The following is a 25,513-nucleotide window of genomic DNA, read 5'->3' on the forward strand; positions in this document are numbered from 1 at the left end:
AGAAAGGCACCCCTCATCTCCACCTTTTCTTAGCCAAAAAGGAGTATCAGTCCTGAATGTATATGAAAGGTATGTACTGACACCTAAATGTTGGAGTCATTCCCCAGAGGAGAGGGAACAGGACACCCTTTGTTTTTTGGCAACATCTCATTTCTTCTTTTGCTACTGCCTCCCCCCCCCCTTTGGTTTTGTCCTACCCTACACTTCAAATTTCTGTTTTGTGTTCAATTTGCTTTTTTTCATATTGAAAAAATGACTGCCCCAAGAGCCAAAAATAAATGGGAATTGGAAAAAAAGTTGGTGTGCTTATTTAGCTGACTGGATCACTTAAACATGTAGTCTGTTCTCCATGAATGGATGAGAAAATCCTAAAACTTAATTGGGCCTCATGTCTTAATCCCTGGTACTCAAGCCAATTCCCCCACCAGTACCAGTCTTAACTAGGATAGGCATAGGCTCAGATGAAAGTCAAACGTGCGTAAATGGTACCCAGACCAGCAGCACCTTGGGACCTGTAGAAAAGTAGATTCTGAGGCCTTGTGCAACGTACTGAACCAAAACCAGGTTGGCTCCCAGCTGCCCCAGGAGAAGCATGCAGTTAGGGGGCCACAATTGCCTGTTACCAGTGTACAGCACACCCAGGAGTCCTGGGTGATGAGAACCCTGCTTTCTGTAACCATGTGGGTTTTCTCAGCTGAAGATGAAGGTAACTGGTGTGGGACGCCATACCACAGTCCCACTCTAAACTGCTACTCTATCATGTATCATGTTTTTCAGAAAATTTTTGATTCCTAGAGAGGAAGGGAAAGCAACATCCCAGTCGGCTGCCTCCCACATGCTGGGTATGGGGGATCAAGTGCTAAACCTAGGGATGTGCCCCAATCAGGAATGGGACTGGCAACCTTTAGGTGCACATGACTCCCACACCAGCCAGGACTTTATTTTCAATCTTCACCCAAGGACATGCTTAGAGGAAGGAAAACATCCACATGAGGAAAAACACTGATGGGTTGCCTTCCATACTCTCCCTGACTGGGAACTGCGCCTGTAACTCAGGTATGTGTCCTGACTGGGAATCCAACCGGCAATCTTTTGGTGCACAGAACAATGACCAACTGATCTACTCTGGCTGGGCACTGTCTCATGTTTTTAAGTTGCACAAAATAGGTCCCAAGCTACCCTGGAAATTTAAGTCAATTTCCCTTGGCCACATTTTCAGTAATTCTAGGGACTAATACAATTCTCACATTCCTTCCACATCAGCATGCTTCTGACTAAAACAACTTTGTGTGTGTATGGGGGGGGGGGGGGGTAGTTAATTCTACAACTCTTCAGTGTATAAGTAACTTTCTCCCATTCTAAAAAGCCTACTGGAAGGAAGTTATATTCTGACATTCATTTCAAATGAGTTCTGTTTTAACTTAATTGTTCATAAGTATCAAAGCTTAACAGCAATGTATCAGACAAGTTGAGAACCTGCAGCCATCCCTCAGTCTTGGTCAGAAAATAATTCTGGACAACAGGCTCAGTATAGTTTAATTAGGAAGTTAAACAAGTTGGGGTGGGGTGGGATTATCAGAATGCTGGCATGGAACCCTTGGGGGACTGGCAGTCTTGGTAGTGTGGGCCTGGGCAGGGGAGTAATCCTTCCCCTTCAAGGCAAGGCACAGGCTATTTGGCAAGGAGAGATGAGAGGTGGAGCCTCACTGTCAAAGGACATGCTCTGGGAGGCCAGCTGAAGTGCATGCAATATAGGGACCATTCAGGAAACTTGAATCATGAGGCTAGGCATTGGCGAAGGTGGAAGGCTCAGGCTGTTCGCAAAGGTTTGTGGTTCACCTGGCAAAAAAGACAACAGTGGGTGACATGGGAACTTCATTTGGATGAATGGCTGCAGGAGGACACGCAAACCCAGGAATTTTCTAGATGTTTGTGTCCCCCCCCCCCCCCCCAATTACAGTTTACATTCAATATTATTTGTATTAATTTCAGGTATACAGCATAGTGAGGAGTCCGCTAGTTTTTCTGGCACCTTACCTCATCCCCTTTTGCCAAGCAGTCATAAGAATTCAGGTTTAGCAATGAGTTACTAAAAAGATGTGGAAGGGGCCAGAGCTTGGCCTGCAGACTCTGTAGCTCCCAATCCCCTGCAGGCCTCAAGGAGGCTCCAAGGAACCCAGTTTGAAGGTCACTGAAATGGTCCAGTGCTTTTATTTATATATGTATTTAACACACTCTTATGTGGCACTGTGCCAGACAGTGTTCTAAACACTTTGCAAATATTACTCATTTAATCCCCTTAACAATTCAACAGGGTGGTTTCTATTATTAACCTGAGGAGATAGGTACAGAGAAGTTGAGAACTTCTCTGAGGTCACAGCACCCGTTGGAGCCAGGATTCACACCAAAACAGTCTGGCTTCAGAGCTGCTCTCTGACCTCTACCATAACCTTCAAGTGAATCAAGAAGCACCAAGAAAAGCAGTGATATGCCTTGGAATTAATTGTCAACAGGCTGCTACTAGTTCCTTGTACTAGTTAGCCTGGGTTGGAAGCCAGCTTCCCCAGCTGTACGACATGGGCTAAGTTACTTAACATGTTGGAGTTCAGTTTCTTTACTTTGTAAACTATAAGGATATTTCATTAAAATACTCTTTTTTATGTTGATGCTGGCCCTGTGGCTGGCACAAAGAGTGATTAATAAATGTCAACGTGCTAGGTGCCTCAGGACTGCAGTGGGTCTGCACCACAGCCTGGAGCCCTCACCTGGGAGATGCTGATGCCCGTGAGTCTCTCCACGCTCTCTGGTAGGCGGCTCAGGATGTCCAGTACTTCCCCTGTCACTTTGGCTGCCCCTATGGCCCCACTTCCACTGGACACCAGTGTGATCTTTTTGGCCGAGGTCAAGGGACCACTGATCTCCTCTGCCACCTGGTAGATGAGATGCCCACTCAGCGCCTATGATCTGATCACCCCCCCTCCTAAAATGCTATACCCTGGTGTTTTGGTTAATCCTCACCCGAGGATAATTTTTCTATTGATTTTTAGAGCGAGTGCAAGGAAGGGGTGAGGGGTGAGAAGGGGGGGCAGATACACATCTCAATCAGTTGCCTCCCGCAGGCAGCCCAGTGGGCCAGGGATTTAACCTGCAACCCAGGTATGTGCCCTTGACTGAGAATCGAACCGGAGACCCTCTGGTGCTTGGATCGACACTCTAACCACTGAGCAACACTGACCAGGGCTACCCTGGGTTTTTTAAGATCCCTTTACACTGATCATCCTTCTTCAGTTTGGTCACTGACTTATAACTCCCACCCCTAATTTATGGTCCCCTAGCCTGGTTCTTGTGGCACCCAGCACACAACCCCCAGACCTGGGGCAGCTTCTCTAGCAGCATGTCCAGCTGAGCAGCCTCCTGGTACAGCTGGAACGCTTCTGCCTTCTTGGCCATCTGTTCCGCCTCAGCCCGGGCCCGGGCGCCGATGGCGAAGGCCTCAGCCTCCCCCCGCATCTGAGGAGGGTACAGCATACTGTGACACTGATGGCAGCAGTTACCGCAAGAAACTCCAGCTCAGCAGCAACGCCCATTCCCTGTCCATTCCCCACAAGCCGGAGAGAGCGACCTGCTAACTCACCCTCACAGACTCCGCCTCGGCCTCAGCCTGCATGATCAGCTGGGACCTGGGCAAACAAGGGGAGCGCAGGGAGCAGCTGAGCCCTCGCTCCGCTCCCCGGAGAAAGGCCTGGTGCTGGGGGTAGAGGCTCCTACCACCTGAGTTCCACAGGAGGAGGCCAGGCCGTGAAGACCTCAGCTCGTCATACGGGGGCGCCCAGGTGGCAGAGGAGCGGGAGGGGTCAGGGAAGGGGCGTATACTTCTCTGCCTCGGCCAGGCGCTCCAGCCGGTAGCGCTCGGCCTCCGCCGGCTTCCGCACGCGCGCCTCCAGCTCCTTCTCTCGGCGGGCGATCTCCTGCTCCTGCACTGCCACCTGCTGGGCCCGCTCCACCACCTGCACCTGCACCCGCTGCTCCTCGATCTGCTGCTTCGTTTTGGCCACCTGGGGAGGAGGGATGCTCAGCGTCAGGGCTGCAGAGCAAGTGCCCAGGCACCAGAGAGAGGCCACGGCGGGGTTCCAGGGTGCGGTATGCAAATAGAGCAGGTACCCGGAGTGGTCCCAGGCCAGCCCCGCCAGCCCAGGGGAGGCCATTTCCTGTACAGACCCAAGGCAAGCAGGGCTCGATCCTCCTCAGAGCCAGTCCTTTCCTCAGGCAACCTCTGTCAGAGCTGGATAGGGCTGGGACCTAGTCCCAGTCTCCCTGGGGCCGGGCGCCGTGTCCCTCCGTGAGCTCCCATGATGACCATTTCCCCACTGTGTCTCCCTCTAGAGTGTGAGCACCCGGAGCGCACTGAGGGCAGCGGCGCCTTCTACCTCCACCCGGTTCCAGCCCACCCCTCTCAGTCTCCATCCATGCGGCCCAACCTTCGTGCAAGCCGCTGCACCAGCCTTTCCTTTCAGGGGCTGGATGTGTGCATGTACCTTTTTCATTTTTATTTTTGTATATGGTACAGATTGAAAAGAAAAAAGTACACAGTGAGAAGTCAGGCTCGCACATATTTCCTCAAATGACCTGGTCCCCTTCCCCACAAGCAGCCACTGCGAGCAGCTCCCGTGCACCCTTCCAGGGCCCCCGACAAGAAGGTGCGCGCAGAACGCCTCTTCCTGCGCAGGCTGCACTGTCCTGCTCCTCGCGGAGCCCAGGGAGCAGCGCGCTCCGGCCGGGATGCTCGTGAGGAGGCCCGGGGAGGAGCACGCTCCCTTCCCGTCTCATTGCTCCTGCTCAGCCACGTACCATCCGCGCTGCGGGCGTCACCAACACGAGATGGCTCTGCCTCGACTGGCCATCTGTTCACTCGAGGAAGGGCGCTTCTGGACGTGGCCCCGTTCTGTCTGACCTGGAAATGCCAAGCCTGCTCCAGGCGGGACTCGCACAGGACCACCTCTTCTGGGGAGCAGCCGGCCCAGCCCCGAGGCCACCTTTCAGTGAGAGCCTCCAGCAGCTTCCTTGGAAGGAGGATGTGGCAGGAAGTCTGCGAGACCTTCCTTCTCCGAGATTTTCATTCTACCCTTCTGTTTGAATTACAGTTAGGTTAAGGACAGGTTACTACGCTGAAATTCATTTTCATTGGAATTTTTAAGGCTTTGCTCCAGGGTCTTCTAGCTTAAGAAATCTGGTCATTTTCATGCCTGACCCTTCTGAGACCTGTTTTTCTCTCTGGAAGCTTCCAGATGTTTTTCCTTTGTTCTCAGTGTTCTGAAATTTCAGTCATGTTTTCCATTCACTGCTGGGCACTTGCCAGGTTGTTTCAATCTACACTGTCCTGATGAACATTTTCCATGTTTTTCATTTGGTTATTTACTCCCATTTCCTTTGGTCTGCTGGATCTACTGGACTCGCCTCCTTTTATCTGCTTCCCCCCTCCCCCAATCTCTTCTGTTCTATTTTCTGGGAGATTAGAATTTCTCTTCCAAAGTGATTTTTTAAAATTTCTGCCATCTTATTAATTTCTCTCCCCCCTTTTATTGAATTTATTGGGGTTTATTAATTTCTAAGAGCTGTTCTTTGTTTTCTGTTCTGTACCCTGACTTCCTGGATGTGGATTCTTCTCTCACCTCGCTGAGCACATCTATTTTTGAAAGCTTCCCTCTCCGGGTGTAGTCTGTGTCCTCCACATGGCTTTGCTCTGTCTTCCACTTTGCAGGCTCCTCGCAGACCAGGTAATCCTTGGTTGTCTGCTCACAGTGAAGAGGCTCCGCGACACTGAAAGGGAGCTCTGGGTTCTGGGCGAGGCTGGCGGAGTTAGAGCTTCACTCTAGGGTGGCCTGGGCAGGCCATATGCTGAGAAACTCTGGCTCGGGATCTTTAAGTCTTTCCTTTTGGGTTGGTCATATTCCCAGAGCACTTTTCTGATCCATTCTCTGGAAGATGGAGGTTCTGGGAGCCAAGTGGGGCACGGGGTGAGGGGAGGCTGACAGCATTTAGCATTCAATGGGTGCACAGCCAGCTCATGGCCCTGCTGTGGTGAAGTACCAGGCCCTCACCTGTGTCTGGCTGGCCCCAGGCCACATCCTCTGGTTTACTCTCACCAGATAATAAACCTCCAGATAGATGTCTACTGGGGCAGAGAAGGGACTCAGTGGCAGGGAGCCACCGAGGGGCTCTAACTAAGTCACTCTTCATCTGTTTTTCCTGATTTTGACAGTCTTCATCACAGCTAGAGGCCATGGCTGTACCAGCTCCTGAACCTCAGATTATGCCACTTTTCCTCCCTGGCACCTCTGTTCTCAGCTGTCTCAGAACAAGGACATGCTTCGTCAATTACCACGGCTTTCCAGCTCCGAAGTGATGCTATGGTTTCTATTTCTCTGGTCCCATTCTCTCTCTCTCAAAATCACTCTATGTGTTTTTAATGAGGTTTTAGCTGCATTTATTCAATTCATCATCTTTGTTTTTTTATTAAAAAAAATTTTTTTAAAAAAATATATCTTTATTGATTTCAGAGAGAGGAAAGAAGAGGGGGAGAGAGAGATAGAAACATCAATGATGAGAGAGTCATTGATCAAGCCTGCAACCGGGCATGTGCCCCGACCGGGAATCGAACCATGATCACCTGGATCCTAGGTCAACGCTCAATCGCTGAGCCACGCCCAGCTGGGCTCAATTCATCATCTTTGAAAAGCTTCTAATTTGTCTCCCTGCTGCCTTTCATCTGACAAATCTTCATACAGCAGCCAGTCTGATCCTTATAAAAAACATAAATTGAACCACAGCACCTCTCTGCTTAAAGTTCTCTAATAGCTTTCTACTGTGCTTTGAATTCTCTTCTAAGTCTCCATCATGGACATCTGAGCCCTCTGTGACCTGGTCTTGTCTCCCTCTCCATACAGCACACCAGTCACACCAGATCAGAAACCTCACTTCTGTTTTGGGGACATTCCTACCTCAGGGCCTTTGCACATGCTGGTCCCCCCCTGCCTAGCCACTAGCCACATATGCCTATTTAAATTAAAATTAATAAGTAGTCAACAAAATTTAAAATTCAGTTCCTTAGTCACAATTTCACCAGCCACATTTCAAGTGCGCATCAACACAGCAAAACGCAGAATATTTCCATCACCACAAAAATCCTATTTGAAAATCACTGGTTTAGAATACTCTTGGCCCACAACTCTTTACATTGCTGGTTCTTTCTCATCTTCAGGTTTTATTTCATATATCAATTGCTCACAGCAGCTTTCTCTGACCACCCCGAGCTAATATAGTAACCCCTACACTTTCACATCCCAGTTTATCTCCTTCAGAGCACTTGGGCAAGGTATGCAGAGCCTGTGAAGTCCACTGACGTGCTTGTTAGCTGTGTTCTGTGTTACACTGTAGGCTTTTTGAGAGCAGGAATCTTTTCTGTCTCATTCATACTTCATCGTCACCTCTAAATGTCTGGCACATAGTAGGCACTTCATAGACATTTGTTGACTGAATCATTATTTCCTGATTACCTAGCACAAAGCCTGGCACAAAATTAGAAACTGATAAAAGTTAAACAGAGCCCAAACCAGCCCAACCCATTGATTTGCAGACAAAAATGCCATGTTTAGGCAGTCAAGGCCCTTATCCATAGTCCCACCCATGCTAGTGGTTTCACTATGTTACTGCTTCTCAAACTCCAATGTATACATGAGCCACTAGGGATTTTGTTAAAACGCAGATTCTGATACAGTCTGGCCTGGAGCCTGAGACTTTGTATTTTTAACGAATACTCCATTGATGCTGCTCTTGGTGGTGGTAGACAGACCACACTTTGAGGAGCAATGCACAAGCCAAGAATTTATCCCCACAACTGAAGACGTTTGGCACTCTGTTACGCTTTTAGCCTGTACCAACTCTTGGCAAAAATGGATTTCACAATATTGCTATCCTTTAGGTAAAGGTAACTCATTCTTCACGGTGGTTCTGTTGTATAAAGTAGCCAGGAACACTAAATTAGCAAATACTGACTTCGTTCCTAGGGTAAATGTGGGGTTAGGTTCCTATGAACTTCTGGCCACATTTTTTATCAACAGGTCAATATATAACCTTGCCTAATGTGTGTTTCTGTTTAAAGTCATCTTATGTATAAATATTTTTGCTTCATTATCAACAAACTTATGGCTAACGGCACTGTGACTCCTGCCTGAATGAAGCTCATCCAACACACATACTTTCTCCATATGGCAAATCACAGTCTCCTTTTACCTAGGAAAACTAGACAGCACTTCAGCACGATGCCTAGGGCCATTTTAAACAGTGAAATCACCAACAAAGAACACAAAAATGTGAAAAATGTGGCAGTAAATATACTATGAAGATAATACTGTTTAGAGTATAAGAGTTTAAAGAGAGCAGAACATCTTGCTCAACCTCAACTGGGAACTATGCACCTGGCAACTCAGATTTTCGCCTCTCTGTGCATATCTGCAAATGACCACAAAAGTGCTGTGGGCACTGATTTTTGGAGTTATCAATAAATTTTAGTGAATAGGCACATCCTCAATACGGAATCCGCAAATGAGGATTGACTGTACCTCCTTGCAATATCCAGGGCTTCCTACACCTCACTTTGCAGGATTCAAAGCCCAATTCCATGTTTTCTTTCCTCACACCCTCCTCTGATCCCTAGGACTGCCCTGTGCAAATGAGAAAACGGCACCCCTTCCTCTGGCACAGTTTGGTGAGTGGGCACGGGCTGGGCCTCAGCTCTGGTCCACCCCCATCCAGGTGCCATTGCACAGGGCACAACCCGCTCCAAACACATGACCAACCCTACTGATCATATATCTCTTGACCTTTTCTTTGCTTTTTAGCTGAACTGTTTAGGTCTTTGAAATCTTCCTCATATGGAGGAATAGGTCAGAAATGGAGAACAAGATATGGGGATCAGAGACAGAATACGAGAGTGGTAGCCTGAGAGAAATGGTGCAGGGGCAAGATCCAGCCCGGCTACTTGCCAAGTATGGTGGCTCTGACCTGAAGCTGATAGGCCAGGTCAGCCTGTGCCCGGCGGGTGTTGACCTCAATGTCATATGTGGCCTTCTTCAGCTCATAGTCCCTCTGCGCCTTGGCCATCTCGATCTCACTCAGGTACTGAGCAGACACTTTCTCCTGCTTGGCTTTGGCCTCCTGTTCATACAGAAATCAGGTGGGGAGTCAGAGCAGGGAGGGGAAGGCTTCAGGGGGAGGCCTGCTTCTCCCAGGCTCCCCTGCCTTTGCCCCAGCCGTGGCCTCATCTACTTCCTCTGTCAACCCAGTTCCACCAGCCCTCAGTCAGTCGTGCCCTTCCCACCAAGTGCCCAATAAGCCCATGGTGACCAAGTGACCCCCCATCTCTCTCACCCGGATCCCAGCATCTCTCTTGGCCTCCGCTTCTCCAATCCGAGCATCTTTTTGGACTTGAGCGGTTCGAGCCTTCCCCAACGAGTGCAAGTAGTCCTGTGGGAGAGATGCAGAAACTGGAGTCCTTAAGAGGGTTTAAGAGAAGGGAGCAGGGACAGAGAGGATCACCTGTCCAGGTTTACCTGATCATCATGAATGTCCTTCAGGGTGTAGCTGACCACACTGATGCCCATGTTCACCAGGTCTGAGGAGGCTACTTTGAAAACCTGCTCTGAGAATTTCTGCCTGTCCTTATAGATTTCCTGGGACAATAGGATGGTGGAAGAAGGAATGTAAGCTCTCAGATCCTCTGGCCACTGTCTCCCACACACTAGCTCAGTTCTTAGCACCCCTCTGGAATCCCTTCCAGATGTTTCCCTGCTGTCAGGCCCACCTCCACAGTCATGTGGGCCATGATAGCCCTCTGGTGGCCCTCCAGAGTCTCCAGTGCAATGTGGGCAATCTCAGCCTCTGTCTTCCCCAGGAACATCTGGCAGGCGGCTGCCAACATCTCCTTGTTCTGCCCCTGGATTTTCACCTGCAGCCATGGGAAGGGTGGGAAGGGTGAGGCAGAAGTCTCAGGAAGCCAGGGAGGAAGCAGGGAGAGAAGAGGAGAGTTAAGTGTGCTAGAGAAGGTAAGATTACAGAGAGAATGTCAGCAGGCAGAGGCTGCGAAAGCTGTGGTCACAGGATCCTTAAAGTCTGGGGACAGAGAAGGTGATGGGGGAGTGGATCTGGGAAAGGCTCTGAAAACCTCACCTGGGCAATGCCAGTGACTGAGATGGGCACCCCATGGCGAGTGTAAACCTTTTCACTCTTGACATTGAGGGTCAATGTGTTGAGAGAGATCCTAGAGGGAAAAAGAAGAGTGGACAGTGAGCAAAGGAGAAGAGAGAAAACTAGGGTCCCCTTCCTGGCTCTCTTCCTACCCACCTCTGGATCTGCTGGATGCAGGGCAGGACGAAGACTCGGCCCCCAGCCACCATGACTGGGGGGCTCCGGCAGAACCCTGCAAGGTGAGGGGCCAGTGAGCTGCGGCGGGAGGGCTGGAATATGGAAGACGGCAGAACTGGGGGGAGGGGAGGCAGGGGGGCAAGGGGCAATCCCGGGAGGAAATGTGGGAGCTGGAGGACAGGCGGCCTGGCCCTGGCAAGGGCAGCGGCTGGGAATCACAAGCTTGCAGCCCTGGGGGGGGGGGGATGGTGATGGGGGGCTTGGCGCTGTGGAGCTGCTAGGGAGGGGGAAGGGGCAGAGGCCAGGCTCGCAGGGGTTTGGGGGTCACTGGCTGAGGAAAGAACAGCACTTACCGGAGACCACCATGGCCTCATTTGGGCCACAGGTGAAGAACATGGCTCGAGCGGGAGCTGGAGGAGAGGAGAGAGCCGCGGGGAGGGGCAGGGGAGCTGTGACCGTTTCCCGTTCCCGTCAGTCCGGCCCCGCCGGCAGCCGCCACCGCCCAGTCCCTTCCGCACCCAGGGGTGCAAGAGGCTTTTCCTGTGCAATCCCGCAGACCTCCAGCGACTCCCTCTCGCCCGCTCGCGGCCACTGCCTGCGCCCCGCCGCAGGAGGCGGCTCTCCCGGGTCGGATAACGCTCCCCGGCGCCCAGAGGCCCGGGCCGCGCGCCCCCCGCGCTCCCGCGCAGCCCGACTCCACCTCCCCCGCCACCTACCTTCCCGGAGGCGCGCGGGCCGGGGACCGGGGAGAGAGCGCCGCCACCTGCGCGCGACCTGCGGGCAGACCAACCCGCGCCCCGCGCGCGCCCCGCACCCGGCCGCACCCCGGGGCTGCGGCACCGAGACCCCGCCCCCGCGGCGCCCCGCCCCTCCCCTCGCTCCCGGCAGGCCCCGCGCCGAGCCCGCTCTCCCCCCGCCCCCGCGGCGCCCCGCCCCTCGCTCCCGGCGGGCCCCCCCCCGCCGCCGGCCGCTCCCCGCGCCGCGCCCGCGCGCGTGACGCACGTGGGCCGGCGCCTAAGCCCCGGACGTTGCCTCGTCGCGGCGTCGCCCCGGCTGCTCCGGGAAGTCCGCGGGCCGGGCCGCGAGCGTCTGCGTCCGGGCGCCGGCTGCTGGGCTCCGGGGTCTAAAAGGGGCTCGGGCTTGGCCGCCGGCCCCTGGCGCCCGAAGAGGGGAATCGCCGCTGGCAAAGAGACACTCAGGACTGCCGGCAGTAAATCCAGTTTATTTGTGTTCACAGAACATACCGGGCGACCCCACGGCCGCCCCCCGACAGCCCCCCACCCCGTAGCCACCCCTTGGGGGCAACTTAAAGGAGGTCGAAGGCCGAGGCCCTTACTGCCAATGGTCCGCCGAAGCCGCTCAGAGCAGACTCGGGGTGGGATGCTGGGGGGCGGAGTGTCACCCTCCAAGCCTGCGGCCCAGCACCGTGGCGACCCCCGAGCCGGGGCGCCCGACCCGGCCGCGTCCTCCACTCCCCCACCGGGCGCGCTCGGACCTGCGTGTGCGGCAGCGGGCGCGTCTCGCACCCTCGCATAAGTTAAATAAATACGACGTACGCCCCTCTATCACCTAGGGGACATACATAAATACGCATAAATATTAATTAGGAGCAATGAGACATAAATTAAGGCCGCCCTCCTTCCCCGCCCGGCCCGGCGTGTCCCACCGGTGCGGCCGGCGGCTGCCTGTAGTGTCCAGTGCGAGTGGCCCCGGGAGCCCCAGGTTGGGGTGCGCTCTCACAGCCCGATACGCCCGGGGTTCCTTTGCCTTTTCAGGCTCTGCTGGGGGTGGGGAGTCACGGTTAGAGGGAGGCCGGGTGTCGCTGGAGAAAAGTGCTGAGGTCCAGAGCGTAGTCCGACGGCTCCGCCGTCAGGTTAAGGGGCTCGAGGGCTGGGGGCGCAGGGGTGGGCGCGGGGGGCGCCGCGCTGGGGGCGTCCTCCGGGGTCAGGGGCGCCGGCGCCCCTTCTTCAGCCACCAGGACCTGGCAGAAGACGATGGCGAGCAGGAGGAAGAGGAGCCGTTTGGCAGGATTCGGATCCTCAGCAGGCAGCTGGCGCCGGACCTGAGCGGAGACGACCAAGGGGACAGGTCAGCTCGGGCCCCGACGTCCGGCCATCGCCCCGCCACTCCTCCCGGCCACCCGCTTCGTCGACACTCACCACCTGCGGGTAGAGGACCCTACGGCTGCGCTTTCGGTGCCCGCGGGAGGCGCTGGGGCGCGCGGCGGGGGCCACCGCCGGCTCCGGGAGAGGGTCGAACGTGAAGACCTCAGGACCCGAGCCCCGCCGGGGCCCCGGGCTGGTGGAGGGCACCGGGGTCGGGGCCCGCAGGACGGGCATGGCGGGCAGGGAGCTGCGGGAGTGACACATGGCAGGCGGGCCGCAGGAAGGGCGAGTGCTGCCCCGCAGCCTTCCAGGCCCGCTTTGTACGCCCGGAACTGGGCGGGCCCTCTCGGCCCCACCCCGCTGGAAATTCCACCGGTTAGGCGGAGGGTGCGGGGAGACTTGGCCGGAGCGCGCAGCGCCCCCGTGTGCGCTGAGTGTGAGCTGTGGGGGGGCGGGCGAGTTCCCGCGCTGCGGGCACGCGTCCGGGCATGTGGACGCCCACGGACCGCTGCAGGAGATGGTGCGGCCGCAGCCCATCTCTGCGGAGGCAGCAGGACTGCGTGAGGAAGTCTGGCCATCCCGCTGGGCACTGACCCAGCGAAGTCAAGGAGCCACAGCCACACAGGTATATTCACGCCCTTGTGGAGACACATAGAAAACACCCCAAGAGGGAAGTCGTTACAGAACCGGCCAAGCCCAGGAAGAAAAACGAACTCATTAGCACACACAGACCCGCCCTGCGGCCTGAGCACACATAGTACTGTAGGGTTGGAAGATTTTTTTCTTCTTTCCTTCTAGGTTCTCTGGCTGGTCTAACAATTAAATTGAGGTAAGACATTAATGGGAGAAAAACAAATTCAATTACATACTTATGGGAGCCCGTGAAGACCTGAGACTCACAGGCAGTCAGGCAGCCGAGGCTGTGGCATCCTAAGGAGCGGGAGGGGGTTCAGGGAGCAGGGCGATGCAGGGAGGTGAGAAGAACAGACGCTTGGTAGTCAGGTGTTCCCCGAGCCAAGCTGGCAGATCTTTCGGACAGAAAGGTCCTCTCTGGGACTAGCCCTCTGCCTGGCACAGGCCCCTAATAAACTCCTCTGGGCAGTTAAGGGAGAGCTCAGAAGCTTTTCCACTTGGGCGGCTGCTCTGCCCCTTCAACATGCACATCGCACACACGCCACACAGAGCAAAGGTGCAGACTACACCAGAGGACCAGCACTTACTTACTTGGATGTTCACACAAAGCTGGGGCAGAGAATCACCAAATACACGGATGGGTGGTTCCTAGTCTCCCAGATTTGTCCCTTGTGTGGATTAAATAACAAATTTCATGTGAAGAACATTTTAAACTGTGAGGCATTATGCAAATATGGTGATGGTAATAACTCAGGACAGATCGACAGGTGTCATAACCGCCTTAGGGACAGCTGCTTACAGACACAGAACATAACATCTTCTGGGCACTCGTGGGTGCCAGGCACCTTGTTGAAGGTACTGTCGAGAGTATGGAGTCTGGTTTCAGTGCACATCTGCTGAGTGAGGCAAGCCAGGCACAGCGGGCACCTCAGGAGTGGGCCTGCTCAGAAGAACTCCTTGAGGGTCCTAAGAAGAGGGAAGACAGTGTAAGGGGGACCCAAAACAGCTAGTGTTCACTAATCAATCAGGTGAGGCTTCCTGGAAGAGTGGCATGTGAGATGACCTTGAACAGTGGGTGGGATACAGAGTCAGATGTGGAAGATGACTGTAAGAAAGAAGGTAGTCAGCCTTGAGCTGGAAAAGTACAGGATGTGTTTGGGGAACCACAAAGAAAACAATCCTGGAGTAAGTTCCCCAAAAAGGAGTAATGGGAAGTCATGAGGGCTGGGAAGGAGTTGGGCAGAGTGGGGACAGCTTAGCTGCCAGGCCAGGAATCTGGTGTGACCAGACTGGAGCTTGTGGGGCAAAGGGTGATATAACAGGAGGACAATTCAAGACGGGAGCTGAGCGGGGCAAGGAGCAGGCCCCGGGTGAGGAGAGTGAGGCAGGGGCCGGAGGCTGTAGAAGAGGCACAGAGAGCAGGTAACAAGGGTTTGAAAAGGGCCATGGCAGAGGGACCAAGAGGAGGGGTGGCTCTAAGAGACATTCTTAGCAGGAAACCACCAGAATTTAACAGTAAGGTGGGTCTCATTAGTGTCGGAGCATGGAGAGTGGGGGTGCCGACAGCAGAGAATGAAGGGAGCAAAGCTAACTCCAAAGATTTGAAACATATTGGGCTCAGATCTTTACAGTAGATCACAGGATGCCTGGTGCACACGGTGAACACACGCCTGGCCTTTCCCATTAGAGACTGTGTCACGTGTCTTTGTGTTGGCCACAGAGCCCACCACCCCAGTGCCTTGCACATAGCAGTTGCTCAGTAATCTTCATAAATGAAAGGTGAAAATGCAGAACTGCAAATGTGCACACTGGCTGGGCCACCCCAAGCTTTTCAGACATGGATACCTTCCTTCAAGCTCCACGTATAAAACTGACAGTGTCTTAAGAAAAGCTGGGACAATCTGTTAACAGACATCAAACTAGGAACAACTAAGGGTATTTCTTAACCAAGCTTGTGTGGGGCTGCAAAGAAGGGGACAGCCCCATGAGTGGGCTAGAAATCGATACATTACTGCTGTGTACTCAATTGCTTCCTGGGGCTATATGTGACATGATTTTATACCCACTACTCCTGTGTAAACATAGGGGACCCCTTCAGCATTACACACTTCTTCCTGACAGGCATAAAACACACCTCCATAAAGACACATCCTTTCACTCCTGCCTTTCACACCTGCCAACATCCCCAAGCGAAGAGCCTGCTCACCTACCTACACCCTTATTCCAAGCAACCTGCCCACTACCCAACACCCAACATAAATGCAGGACTACTGACATGTGTAAAGCCCACGTGCTCACAGACATAAGTTGGGGGTGGCAGGTCAGGAGTGCACTTATTTGTGATGGAAAGTTTCTCCAGGCCACTGGGCAGGGGAGGGGAATGGAGGGAGGATGTCAGGCTGTTCTCTGGCCACTACCTCCCACATCTGGAGTCAGGACCTCCAGCTGGGCCTAGTTATTCTCACTGTCCTCTGGAACAAACAGACCTTTCTTTGTGGCAAGACCAGAATGGGACAAAGAGAAGAAGCGGCGAATGAAGAGCTCACCATTCCCTCTTAAGCCATGTCGTCCCCATTCCTGCTACCCTTAGAGACCTCGCCACACAGGAAGCTAGGGAAAGGTGGAGAGTGAATCATTAAGCCGATGGGAGAGGGGTCCGAGGTGAGGGCTGAGAGCTGAGGGCCAAGTTAAGGCCGGAAAGGGCCAGGGGCCAAGACCAGCAGCTGGACCGGTTCTCGCTGCCCTAATCCTAGGAAAGCAGGCCCTTGGGCCTTTCCATGGCAAGCTGTCCTCAATTCCTCCCCAGGGTCACCATGTTCCTTCATTCCCTGCTTTGACTGATTGCCTTGACCTCCCACTCACCTCCTTCTCAGCCCCTCGTTTGTTTTCTTCATAACACTCACCACCTCGGGGAGTCCTTTAATGTGTTCGTGCGCTTTTTGTTGTTATGTGTTCTCACTGGAATATAATCTCTATGAGGCTGCAGGTCCATGGCACCCTTTCTGTTGTGATGTCCCTGTGGTATCTCTGCACTAGGCCTTTCACTATTAGGGGCTTAATAAGTATTCTTCAGTCCCTCTCCTCCGGGGAGCTACACCTCACCCCCAGGGGCACCTGTTTACATAGCTATGTCCCATCAGAGGCCCCCACACTCCCTCTTCAAAGAGGAGGCTGCAGGATGCTCAACTGAGGCTCAGGGTGATGTGCGATCAGGAAGAACTGTGCAGGCGAGGGAGGCAAAGCCCTGGCCCTCACCCCTTCTAAGTCCCTGACTTAAGGGCCACTACGCCTGCGCCCTTCCTGGAGTACGTCTGCACTGCCAGCTCAGGCTGGAATGGGGGACAAAGATACTGGGAAGGAGGCAGCCTGGGGTGTGTGGGGGGGATTGATCATTGGAGGTGAGAGCTTCTGAGAGAGAGAAGCAGGGACTGAGGGATGGAGCAGGGTCCTGCGGTCACGGAATGAAAACTGACAGCCCTTAGCTGCACCTGGCCTTTAGGAGCCGCTCAGGAGCTGTTGGTTGACTTGAGATGGATTTGAGAGAGAAAAGAGACACGGGGTAGCAAAAAGAGCGTGTTATCATCTCTTGGTGTTAGAGGAAACTGGGTTTGAACTCCAGCTCTGCTGCGTATTAACTCGTGACAGTGGGCCAGCTAGTTAACATCTCTGAGAGCATTTCCTCAACGGGAAAGTGGGCAAATTGGCCTTAAGGTTACAGCGAGGATGGAGAGAATGAACACACTGCTTCTCCGCACACGGCGGCTTCCTCTTCCACGGCCGGTGTCATGATCCTGGGAAGAGAGGCTGCTTTGGAGCAGACGTGGGCAGCTGCAAGCCAACCCAGGAGGCCAGGATGAGAAAACAGCCTCCAAGTGCTGCAACCATCAGGAGACTGGATTCTCTTTCTGTGCCCGTCCCTCCTCCTCCATCTCAGGCTGGGGCGGTGGTTTTTTCCTTTCTACAGAGAAGCAGCGACTCCCACGTTCTGAGTTCTTGTTCAGCCAACGCCTTTGTTTCTACACACCCTCGCCCTGGCCCTCCAGCACACACCTGTTGGCCAGGACGGTCCTCACCAGAGGCGAGGTGGTGGGGCGGGCGATGAGTTCTTGGTGGCAAGTTAATAAATGATCTCTAAAGACTTTCCTTAGGAACTCAGGAGGGCCAAGACCAGGCCAGGGCAGTTTTCCCTGACGCAAAAGAATGGCAAGAGTGCCTGCAGCGCTGAGGCAAGGTCACAAAATAACACCGTGTCCCTGCCCTGGGATGCAGTTCAGCCCAGTTCAGCCAAAATTTCCTGGGGGCTGCTGAGAGTGGGGAGCTAGGAAAGCACCCAGCACCCCTGTTTGTGCCAACACTGGCTTTCTAGGACCCCAGGGTTGCAGCTCTTCCTTCTGGCCTGTTTACAACTCTGTGAGAGCAGGACTGCATGCATCCTGCTCACTGCTCAGTCTAGAGCTGTGCCTCTCCATGCAGGCTGCCTGAGGAGGCTAGCGAGGGGGGGCTCTTTTGCTCACTGGGGAAGCAGCCTGCATCTCTCTGAAGATGGCTCCAATGTCAGCATTGGAGACTATGATTGAGGTTTAATTCAAAGTATATCACGGGGCGGGGGGGGGGGGGGGGAGTGGAACAAATAAAGTATTTCCCTTTTTGTCCCACTGTTTCAGACACCTTGTATTTACTGGATGAGTCAAGGGATTGGATTAAAGGCTCCCTAGTGAGTCTCCTTCCTCTGAGAGTCCAGGATTCAGCAGCATTTCCCACATTGCTTAAAGGTCAGACGTGCCTCCCTCCTATTTCCAAAGCAGCCGTCCTTTTCTTTGAAGGCTGGGAAGGCTGAGGCCCCACCCTCCCAGTGACGCCTGTGGGGGCTGGTGGATGCTCCTGCCTGGCCTGTCTCCAGCTCCCACTTGCTGAGTGGGGATCCCTTGTTAGGACTGGAGTTGACCAGCTGCCAGGGGGGTGACCCCTGCTGTGGTTTTCTGGGAAGAATAGATGCTCTGTGTGACTCAGAACCAAGTTAGGGAAAAAACAAGCTCACTCAACCGCTGGCACCCTCTCCTCCCACCAGCCTGGCTTGGAGCATGAGCTCATGAAAAAGGAAGCTGGGTGGGGAGGGCAGTAGCCTTGCTTTCCCTCCCATTCTCTTTCCTTGCCTCATGAACTCCCTCAGTGGCTGGGCCTTTGCTGCTGTAATCTGGGCTACGGGTGGCCCTGGCCCTTTTATGACACTCTCCCTTCCAGACGGCTGGTCAGTGGTTTCCCGTTTGGAAACACCACCCAGCACAGAGGGGGTTGCTCCCTAGGGGAGGCTGGAAATAGCCCTGTTCCCTCAGCTCTGTGGACCTCCTCCCCCTGGCCCAAGAGTGTTGGTTTGCTTCTGGAACCTCACATCTCTGCAATGGACCAGTGGTGCCAACCCTGGGAGAAGGGTTGTCTGGAAGCCAGGGTTCCCCAGTTCATGAAAGAAACAGAGGGTCCCATGGGGGGGGGGGCAGCTGAGCTACCCTCAGGGCCACTGCATCCCAGGTGAGACTTCCGTACCTACCACGGTGGTGTCTGGAGAGATCCCCGAACAGAGGCACCTTTGCTTCATGGGGAATGAGGAGGATGGGCCCCTGTCCCTCCAGCGGGTCTTCTACGCCGTCCCCAGTGCTTTCTTGCTCGAAGGCAGACTTGAGCACATCAGTGCTTCCGCCCTGAGATGGGCCCCTCGCCTGCCTTGTGCTCTTTCTCACGCAGGCTGGGCTCTCAGCCCCGGACCCCTCCCACGTGCTGCTTCCTTTCCCCTCTCCGTGCTCCCGGGAAACCCAGCCTGATTCCTCTGCAGATTAGTGCACCTGCTTTCTGCATAAGCCTCCTGAAGCACCAACAGCATATTAGAGCCACTTGTCTGCTGACCTGCCTGCCTGGACCTGCACAGGACATTGTGATGCAGTCAATTTGATGCCAGGGGCCTTCTGACCAGGCCAAAAAAATTATTAAATTGTCAGCACTTAAAGAAAATAGGTAAGACCCTAGCCAGTTTGGCTCAGTGGTTAAAGTGTTGGGCCGCGAACTGAAGGGTCCTGGGTTTGATTCCTGGTCAAGGGCACATACCTTGGTTGCAGGCTTGATCCCCAGCCCTGGTCGGTGCTTGTGCAGGAGGCACCAATCCGTGTGTCTCTCTCACATCCATGTTTCTCTTTCTCTCCCATCCACTCTCTCTAAAAAGCAATGGAAAAAATATCCTCAGGTGAGGATTAAAAAAAAGAAAATCATCGGTTAAGGAATGTAAAAAGCACATATTCTCCACCTATCCCTGTGGGTTGTGACCCTGGCCCACCTCTCACAGAATTTGGTAGTGCTATGCTTGGTGATACTTCTTAAGCCGGGTATGTTGCAGTATGCCTTACACAGAGTGCATTCCACCCTCCTAAGGGGTACAGGTCGATGATGAGTTTCAACAAACTCACATAGTTGTGTGAGTGGCACCACAATCATACAGGACATTCCCACTGCCCTGGAAAGTTCCTCATGCCCCTCGCTGGTCACCACCTCCCCACGCCTAGCCCCTCATCCACTGACCTGATTTCTGTTCCCATAGTTTTGGCTGTTCTAGAAGTTCATGGAGTCTTTTGCTCAGTATAATATTTCTGTGATTCCCTATGTTCTTGAACCCGTAGTTCTTTCCTTTTGATTTCTGAATAATATCCCATTGTTGAAATATACTACAGTTGACTGGTGGGAGTAGGGGAGCCTGGAGCCCACAGATAGGGTCCTGAAGCTCACACCACCTGGGCGAGGCTCTCCCCACCTTTGTCAGGGAGGCCACTGTGGTGGAGGGGTCCCAGACACCAAGGCCCACACTCCTGTGGCAGAAGACGTTGTTCCAAGGGGCTGCAGAGGAAGACATCTTTAGACACCTGGGCCTTGTGTGCCTTCCCCTAGAGCAGGGAAACACCTGACCCCCTCTGCCAGCCCCACTGACACTCTGGGAATGGGGGGCTGCTCAGCCAGCCAGACCCATCGATGCCCTTGGATGCTGACCATCTGCAGGCAGAAGAGGCTGCCCCATCCCTCACCCCCGTGTGCACCTCCACTCCCCCATGCAGACCCCACCCGAGACGCAATGAAATAACAAGGAGCAAACCAGGCTGTTTTCTGCAAGTGTTGCTGTGCAGGGCTGGGGTGCCTGGCCTCTTCCTGCTTTTGCTGTGGGTGAGGCAAGGACATCATAGCCCTGTGGCCCTGGGGTTCTGCAGGTGAGCTGGGCATCTGGAGAGGGAGCAGGCCCAGGATGGGGAGCTGGTGGGGAGAGAACCTTCCAAGCTAACCCACTACCTCCTGCCTGGTTAGCCCCACCTCCCAACTGGGCTTCCTTTGCTCCTAAGGTCTGTCCAAAGCAGCATTTTAAAAGCAGGCCCAGGTCCTGTGGGGTCACTCCCTGCTCAGAGCCCTCTGGCAGTTCCACACCTCACTCAGCAACTCCCAAGTCCTCACGTGGTCAATGTGGCAGTTTCTACAAGGATGTCATCTGGGGCTGTGATAGGAATCTGAGAACCAGGCAGGAGGGCTGCCGTTGGTTGGGGCAATATCACCTTCTATCTATAAACACAGGTGCCTTCCTGTTTACTTAGATATCCTCCAGTTTTATGATGTTTTATAGTTTTCAGAATATAAGGTTTGCATTTTTGTTAATTTATTCCTAAGTATTTTATGCATTTGATGTTATTTAAGCAGAATTGTGTTAATTTTATCTTCTGATTGTTCATTGATAGTATGCAGACATACAGTTGATTTTTGTATAGTGGAACCTGGAACTTTTTATTTAAATCCAATTATCCTTTGGTGGGGGAAAAATATACTACAGCTGTCTTATTCATTCACATTGATGGGCATTCGTGTGTGTTTTCTGGCTTTTGACAATTATGAATAAAGCTGCTATGACCACTGCCACACAACTCTTTGTGGACATGTGTTCTTATTTCTCAAATATATCTAGGAGTAGCAGAATTCAATATATATTTAACTATAAGAAAAGGCCACACTGTCTTCTAATGTGGCTTGAGCTCTGACAGGATTCTTTTAAGGAGGCTGCATTGCAATGTTCCTGCTGCATATTTCTGCATCAGTCTGCCAAGTTAAAGTGTTTTCTTTGTCCTTGAACAGGTGCTCAGCACACAGGGTGCCTCAGGGACGGGCATGGGCTGGAATGCAGGCATCCCTGCTGCTGTAGTCAGCAGCAGCTCCAGGAGCACAGCGCCCCTGCCCAGGCCACCCAGTGGTATCTCTCCGGGTGCCGGTCTCGGTGTCTGCTGCATGGTGTGCCCAGGTGCTGTGGCACAGTGTGAAGGGTAACACTAGCCCACACTGCCGGGGACATGTGGTGCTGGTAGGCACTGTTCTGAGTGCTCTACGTGAATCAATTCGTTAGGCCTTCACAAAGCCCTACTATTGTCATTATCTGTATTGCCATTTTACAGAGGAGGAAAACGGAGGGGTTCGATGAGGCCATTCACTTTCTCATGATGGGAGTTAGATTAGAACCCTAGTTTGCCCCATCCCAAAATCCAGGAGTGCAGCTCCTTGGTCAGAGTGTGGACGCTGGCACCTGTCCACTCGGGGTCACTTCCACGTTCTAGTTCATCTCATTTTCACAGTAGGCTTCTGAGAAGAGGGCCTTTATAATGTTTATTTTCCAGGCAAGAGCTTTACACAGCAGGGGAGGGGCAGAGCTGGGGTGCGCATCCAGAGACCCAGCCACCCACCTGTTTCCTGCCTCTCAGCATCCTCATGATTAATGTTATCCGGCTTGCTGCCCGGCCCTTGGCATCGCTGCTGTTTTCATTGCTGCGACCTTGCCTGCCTCACTGTCCAACTCTGAAGGGGTGTGCACTCTCCCAGGCAGAGTGACCAGCCGGCGGGCAGCCCTGCGGGACACGCTCACCTCTGCCAAACGGCGGGCCTCTCGCCAGCGCTCGGGCCGCCTCCAGCTCGGGCGAGGATCCTAACCCAGCCGGTGAAGTCCAGGAGGGAAGGTCACTTGCCGGGGACCCACGACTAAGAAGTCGCCTGCGGCTACTTTTCTCAAGAGGCCATTATGGAGCCAGAAGACCTGCTAAGGCTTTGAACTCGTCGTTAAAGACCGTTTGTGGGAAGCCCCGCCCACATATCGCGAGAGCGGAACCCCCGGGTATCGCGAGGGACCTGCGGCGTCCTGCCGGAAGTTGCGGGCGGGCGCGCGGGCCGGGTGGCTGCGGGGCGGGCGCTGAGGCGGCCCCCGAGCGCCTGCCGGGTGACGGGGCCGTCGCCGGGAGCCTGGGTTTGAAAGGGAGCTTTTGCCACGTGGAAAAGCAGAGTCCGAGGACGACCGTCGTCGTGGGGCCCGGTGCAGCGCTCGACCCGCCGGCGGGACTGGGAGGCTGACAGAAGACACGTCCCGAGCCCGGTGGGCACGTGCCGTGAGTGGGTCGTGCCCGCCCTTGTCGCCGCCGGTCACGTGAGGTTTATTGTGCGTCATGATGGGAGGCAAGAAGATGGAATAACGAACTTCCGACCCATGTCCGTGACCTATGTGTAAAGTTTGCAATGAACCCAATTCTCCTCTTCGATCCAGTGCATTTGACAGGAAAGTTCAGTTTCTTGGGAAGAAACACCTTTTAAGCTAAATGCAGAAAAATTTGGAAATAAACAATGTCGCTACAACGGGCTATGCTCAGGAATGTGTACCTTGTAAGTTACTTGATTAAATAGCCAGGAAAAGTTTTACTTGTAGTCTCAATTTATCTAAACCTAATGAAATCCCTTTTATAGTTAAAAATAGTACGTTCAGTTTCTTAGAATTATCAATAGATTAATATTTGCTTATGAACAGTTATTGATAAGGAGTTCTTTATCAATAACCTTGAAATACCTTTAAAATTTTGAGAGTAAGCTTTTGACTTTCCTCATTCGTATAGCTTGATCTTGGTGTGACAGTCCGCAACCGTATGTCACGGTCAAGATTTGGCAGACATTTAAAACTAAAGCGTCTGCAGTGAGGAGTGAAGTCGGTAACGCATACATGGGCTTCTCCGCACACCTGGTGTTGATGTAAAGCTGTGCAGCGCTGTTCACAGCCCTGCCCGAGAGGCCCAAGCAAGCGGCGTTTGCAGCGCCTGATGCCACCTGCCGGCCCCTGCGCCGGTCGGGACCGCCGTCCGCTGCCATTATGGAACCCGGGATCCATGTCTGTAAAATGGGAGATTGGGCCCAAAGTGCCAGGTTGTGTTCTTTTATTTCCTTTCCCTTAGACAGTATACTAAAGATGAAATGAACCTGTTGATGTCTGTTAGTAAAAAGTTGTAAGGCAATTTTAGAGTTGTAAACAAAGCAAAGCTTGAATTGCATTAACATTTGCATTCCTAGCCTTTTAGACTGTACACCGGAGGGGGCAGGAGTGGCCTCTTGTACTGTGTGCAATGACTGTGGGATCTTACTGTAAACGAGTAATTGTCTATTGAAAAGCAAGTAATATAACCACGTATTTTCTGTGCTGATTGTGAGCACTTGAAGAATTTTGTTCCATTCTGAATAACTTGAGCAAGTAATTCTAAGTTTGGTCTTGTATCTTTGTGTGAAGTTGCTACCAGTTTTTTTTACCCTATTTATTTGATTTCTTAAATAAAGATGTTTGTCCAGGAAAAAAGATCATTTGTTTCTCTAGATGAGAGTCTAATCATTGACCCTACTGTCAGGGCTTAGTAATTGCACCTGACTCAATAGATTTTGGTGGAGTGATGAGTGAGTGAATGATTGAGTAAAGAGACCCAAATTATCTTAATTTAGCTCTGTGCTGTCCCATCTGGTAGCATGTGGCTATTTAAATTTTCATTAACTTATTAAATTTAATAAAACTTATAATTCAGTTTCTCATTTGCATCAGCCACATTTCAAGTGCACCATAACTACCTGTGGCTGGTGGCTCCCACATTAGAAAGCACAGATACAGAGCATATCCACCACACAGAAAGTTCTATTAGACAGAACTCAGCCAGGATGGATGGGGCGAGAGAAGGCAACACGGGAAAACACTTATTGTAGGCTAATGGCTTTAATCTGCTTCACATACTTTAAGAAAAGTTGAGATCAGTCCTCCCTTGTCACACGATGTCATCTTCTGCCCATTCAGAGGTCAAGAAACCACTTCTTCAGAAATCTGTCATTGAAAAACGGAAGTATGTTTCTGATTACACCCTTTACCCAAACTTCTGTGAAAAAGAAGCCAGGAGGCTGAAGTGGGAACTGAAGCCGCAGAGTTCCTTCTGTCATAGGCCACATGGAGACAGCCAGCCCGGGGTGCTTTGTACCCGTGATCTCACCCAGCCCTCCCAGCAGCTCCGTAGGACACAGGAGGGTGGCGAACATAAGTGGGTGAAATTCTCAGGCTTGTGAAATGCTTGAGGCTGGTCCACGCACTCAGAACCTCCTTAGATTAACTGTCAAATGTGTTCCAACCAAGAACAGTGGAAGGCAGACAATGGATAAAATATAGGCCTCAAGGAGTTTATAACTTACAAAGGAAAAGTAAGAAACATAATAGCATCAAGTCACCAAGCTGAATGTCAAATTAATGGAATGTGGATACAGAGACCAAGCATTTGAGGAATTCAGAGCAGGGTGAAGTCACTGGGTGACGGGTGCGAGGAAAGATTTGATAAGGAACGAGCAGGAATGCCGGGCAGTCACGCAAACCCAAATACGACGCCTGGTGTCCGTACCAGACACTTGCCAGACGACTCTCCATTGCCTGTAGTTTTTAATGAGGTCATTGTAAATTCATACTTTCTGGAAGCTAAAATGTGGTCTAGTGGATCTTTCCTGGGCTTTGACCGTCCAGCATCCAGCCTCTCCTCTCAGATAAATGCTAAGAGTACTTTGTGTTTTCTCTTTGGTCCTCCACCCAAATGATAAACATACTAAAAAAAAAAGAAGAAAGAAGAAGAAAAGCAACTCCTATGCAAGTCATAGTGATTCTAGAAACACAGAGTAACTGAGATGCAACAAGGCTTGAGTTGCCTTTAATAACCTTGTGGTGAGCATCCTTACTGAACTCGGGCTCAGACAACGCCCGCTCTGCCCACGATTCCCGCAGTGCGGGACAGAAAACCCAGGCCTCCGTTCTGACTGGGCTGCCTGCACTCTCCTCGTGTTACTGCAGCCACTTACCTGCCAGTGGTGATCTACAGATGTCTTTCGGAAGCCCTGTGCTCTTTGCCTCAGCTTCCTTCAAATTTTTAAAGCTTCTACCTTTCTTCCTTAGCATTTGGATTTCTTTGATTTCAAGCCACAGAAACTCATTTAAGCAGGAAATTTAACTTAAACAGAAAAGTGTGGTG

The 25,513-nt window shown here is 52.6% G+C and overlaps 2 protein-coding genes across 2 annotated transcripts; both read right to left on the reverse strand.

Annotated features, from left to right (window-relative positions):
- Positions 1-203: 203 nt before the first annotated feature.
- Positions 204-11,205, reverse strand: FLOT1 (flotillin 1). The gene is made up of 13 exons (XM_087817265.1): positions 11,136-11,205; positions 10,773-10,829; positions 10,399-10,474; positions 10,225-10,315; positions 9,860-10,003; positions 9,609-9,728; positions 9,427-9,522; positions 9,061-9,213; positions 3,874-4,055; positions 3,635-3,680; positions 3,373-3,510; positions 2,766-2,930; positions 204-1,839 (listed from the first exon to the last, which is right to left on the reverse strand). The coding sequence occupies exons 2-13, from the start codon at positions 10,813-10,815 to the stop codon at positions 1,810-1,812; spliced, it is 1,284 nt and encodes a 427-aa protein (XP_087673391.1). The 5' UTR covers positions 10,816-10,829; positions 11,136-11,205; the 3' UTR covers positions 204-1,809.
- A 937-nt stretch (positions 11,206-12,142) lies between these two features.
- On the reverse strand, positions 12,143-12,788 carry IER3 (immediate early response 3). The gene is made up of 2 exons (XM_016214773.2): positions 12,579-12,788; positions 12,143-12,481 (listed from the first exon to the last, which is right to left on the reverse strand). Exons 1-2 carry the CDS (start codon positions 12,786-12,788, stop codon positions 12,221-12,223), a joined length of 471 nt encoding a protein of 156 aa, XP_016070259.2. The 3' UTR covers positions 12,143-12,220.
- Between the last annotated feature and the right edge of the window lie 12,725 nt (positions 12,789-25,513).

This window comes from Miniopterus natalensis, chromosome 5 (assembly GCF_054644295.1).
Source record: "Miniopterus natalensis isolate mMinNat1 chromosome 5, mMinNat1.hap1, whole genome shotgun sequence".
NCBI classification, from domain to species: Eukaryota; Metazoa; Chordata; class Mammalia; order Chiroptera; family Miniopteridae; genus Miniopterus; species Miniopterus natalensis.

What these genes read in the sequence shown, in the direction of transcription:
- FLOT1 (XM_087817265.1), bottom strand. Translation starts at nt 10,815, where the DNA reads ATGTTCTTCACCTGTGGCCCAAATGAGGCCATGGTGGTCTCCG. An exon ending in TGCATCCAGCAGATCCAGAG is followed by an intron (nt 10,316 to 10,398) that starts GTGGGTAGGAAG and finishes TTTTCCCTCTAG; the next exon opens with GATCTCTCTCAACACATTGA. An exon ending in AGGACATTCATGATGATCAG is followed by an intron (nt 9,523 to 9,608) that starts GTAAACCTGGAC and finishes TCTCTCCCACAG; the next exon opens with GACTACTTGCACTCGTTGGG.
- IER3 (XM_016214773.2), bottom strand. Translation starts at nt 12,788, where the DNA reads ATGTGTCACTCCCGCAGCTCCCTGCCCGCCATGCCCGTCCTGCGGGCC. An exon ending in GGGTCCTCTACCCGCAGGTG is followed by an intron (nt 12,482 to 12,578) that starts GTGAGTGTCGAC and finishes GTCTCCGCTCAG; the next exon opens with GTCCGGCGCCAGCTGCCTGC.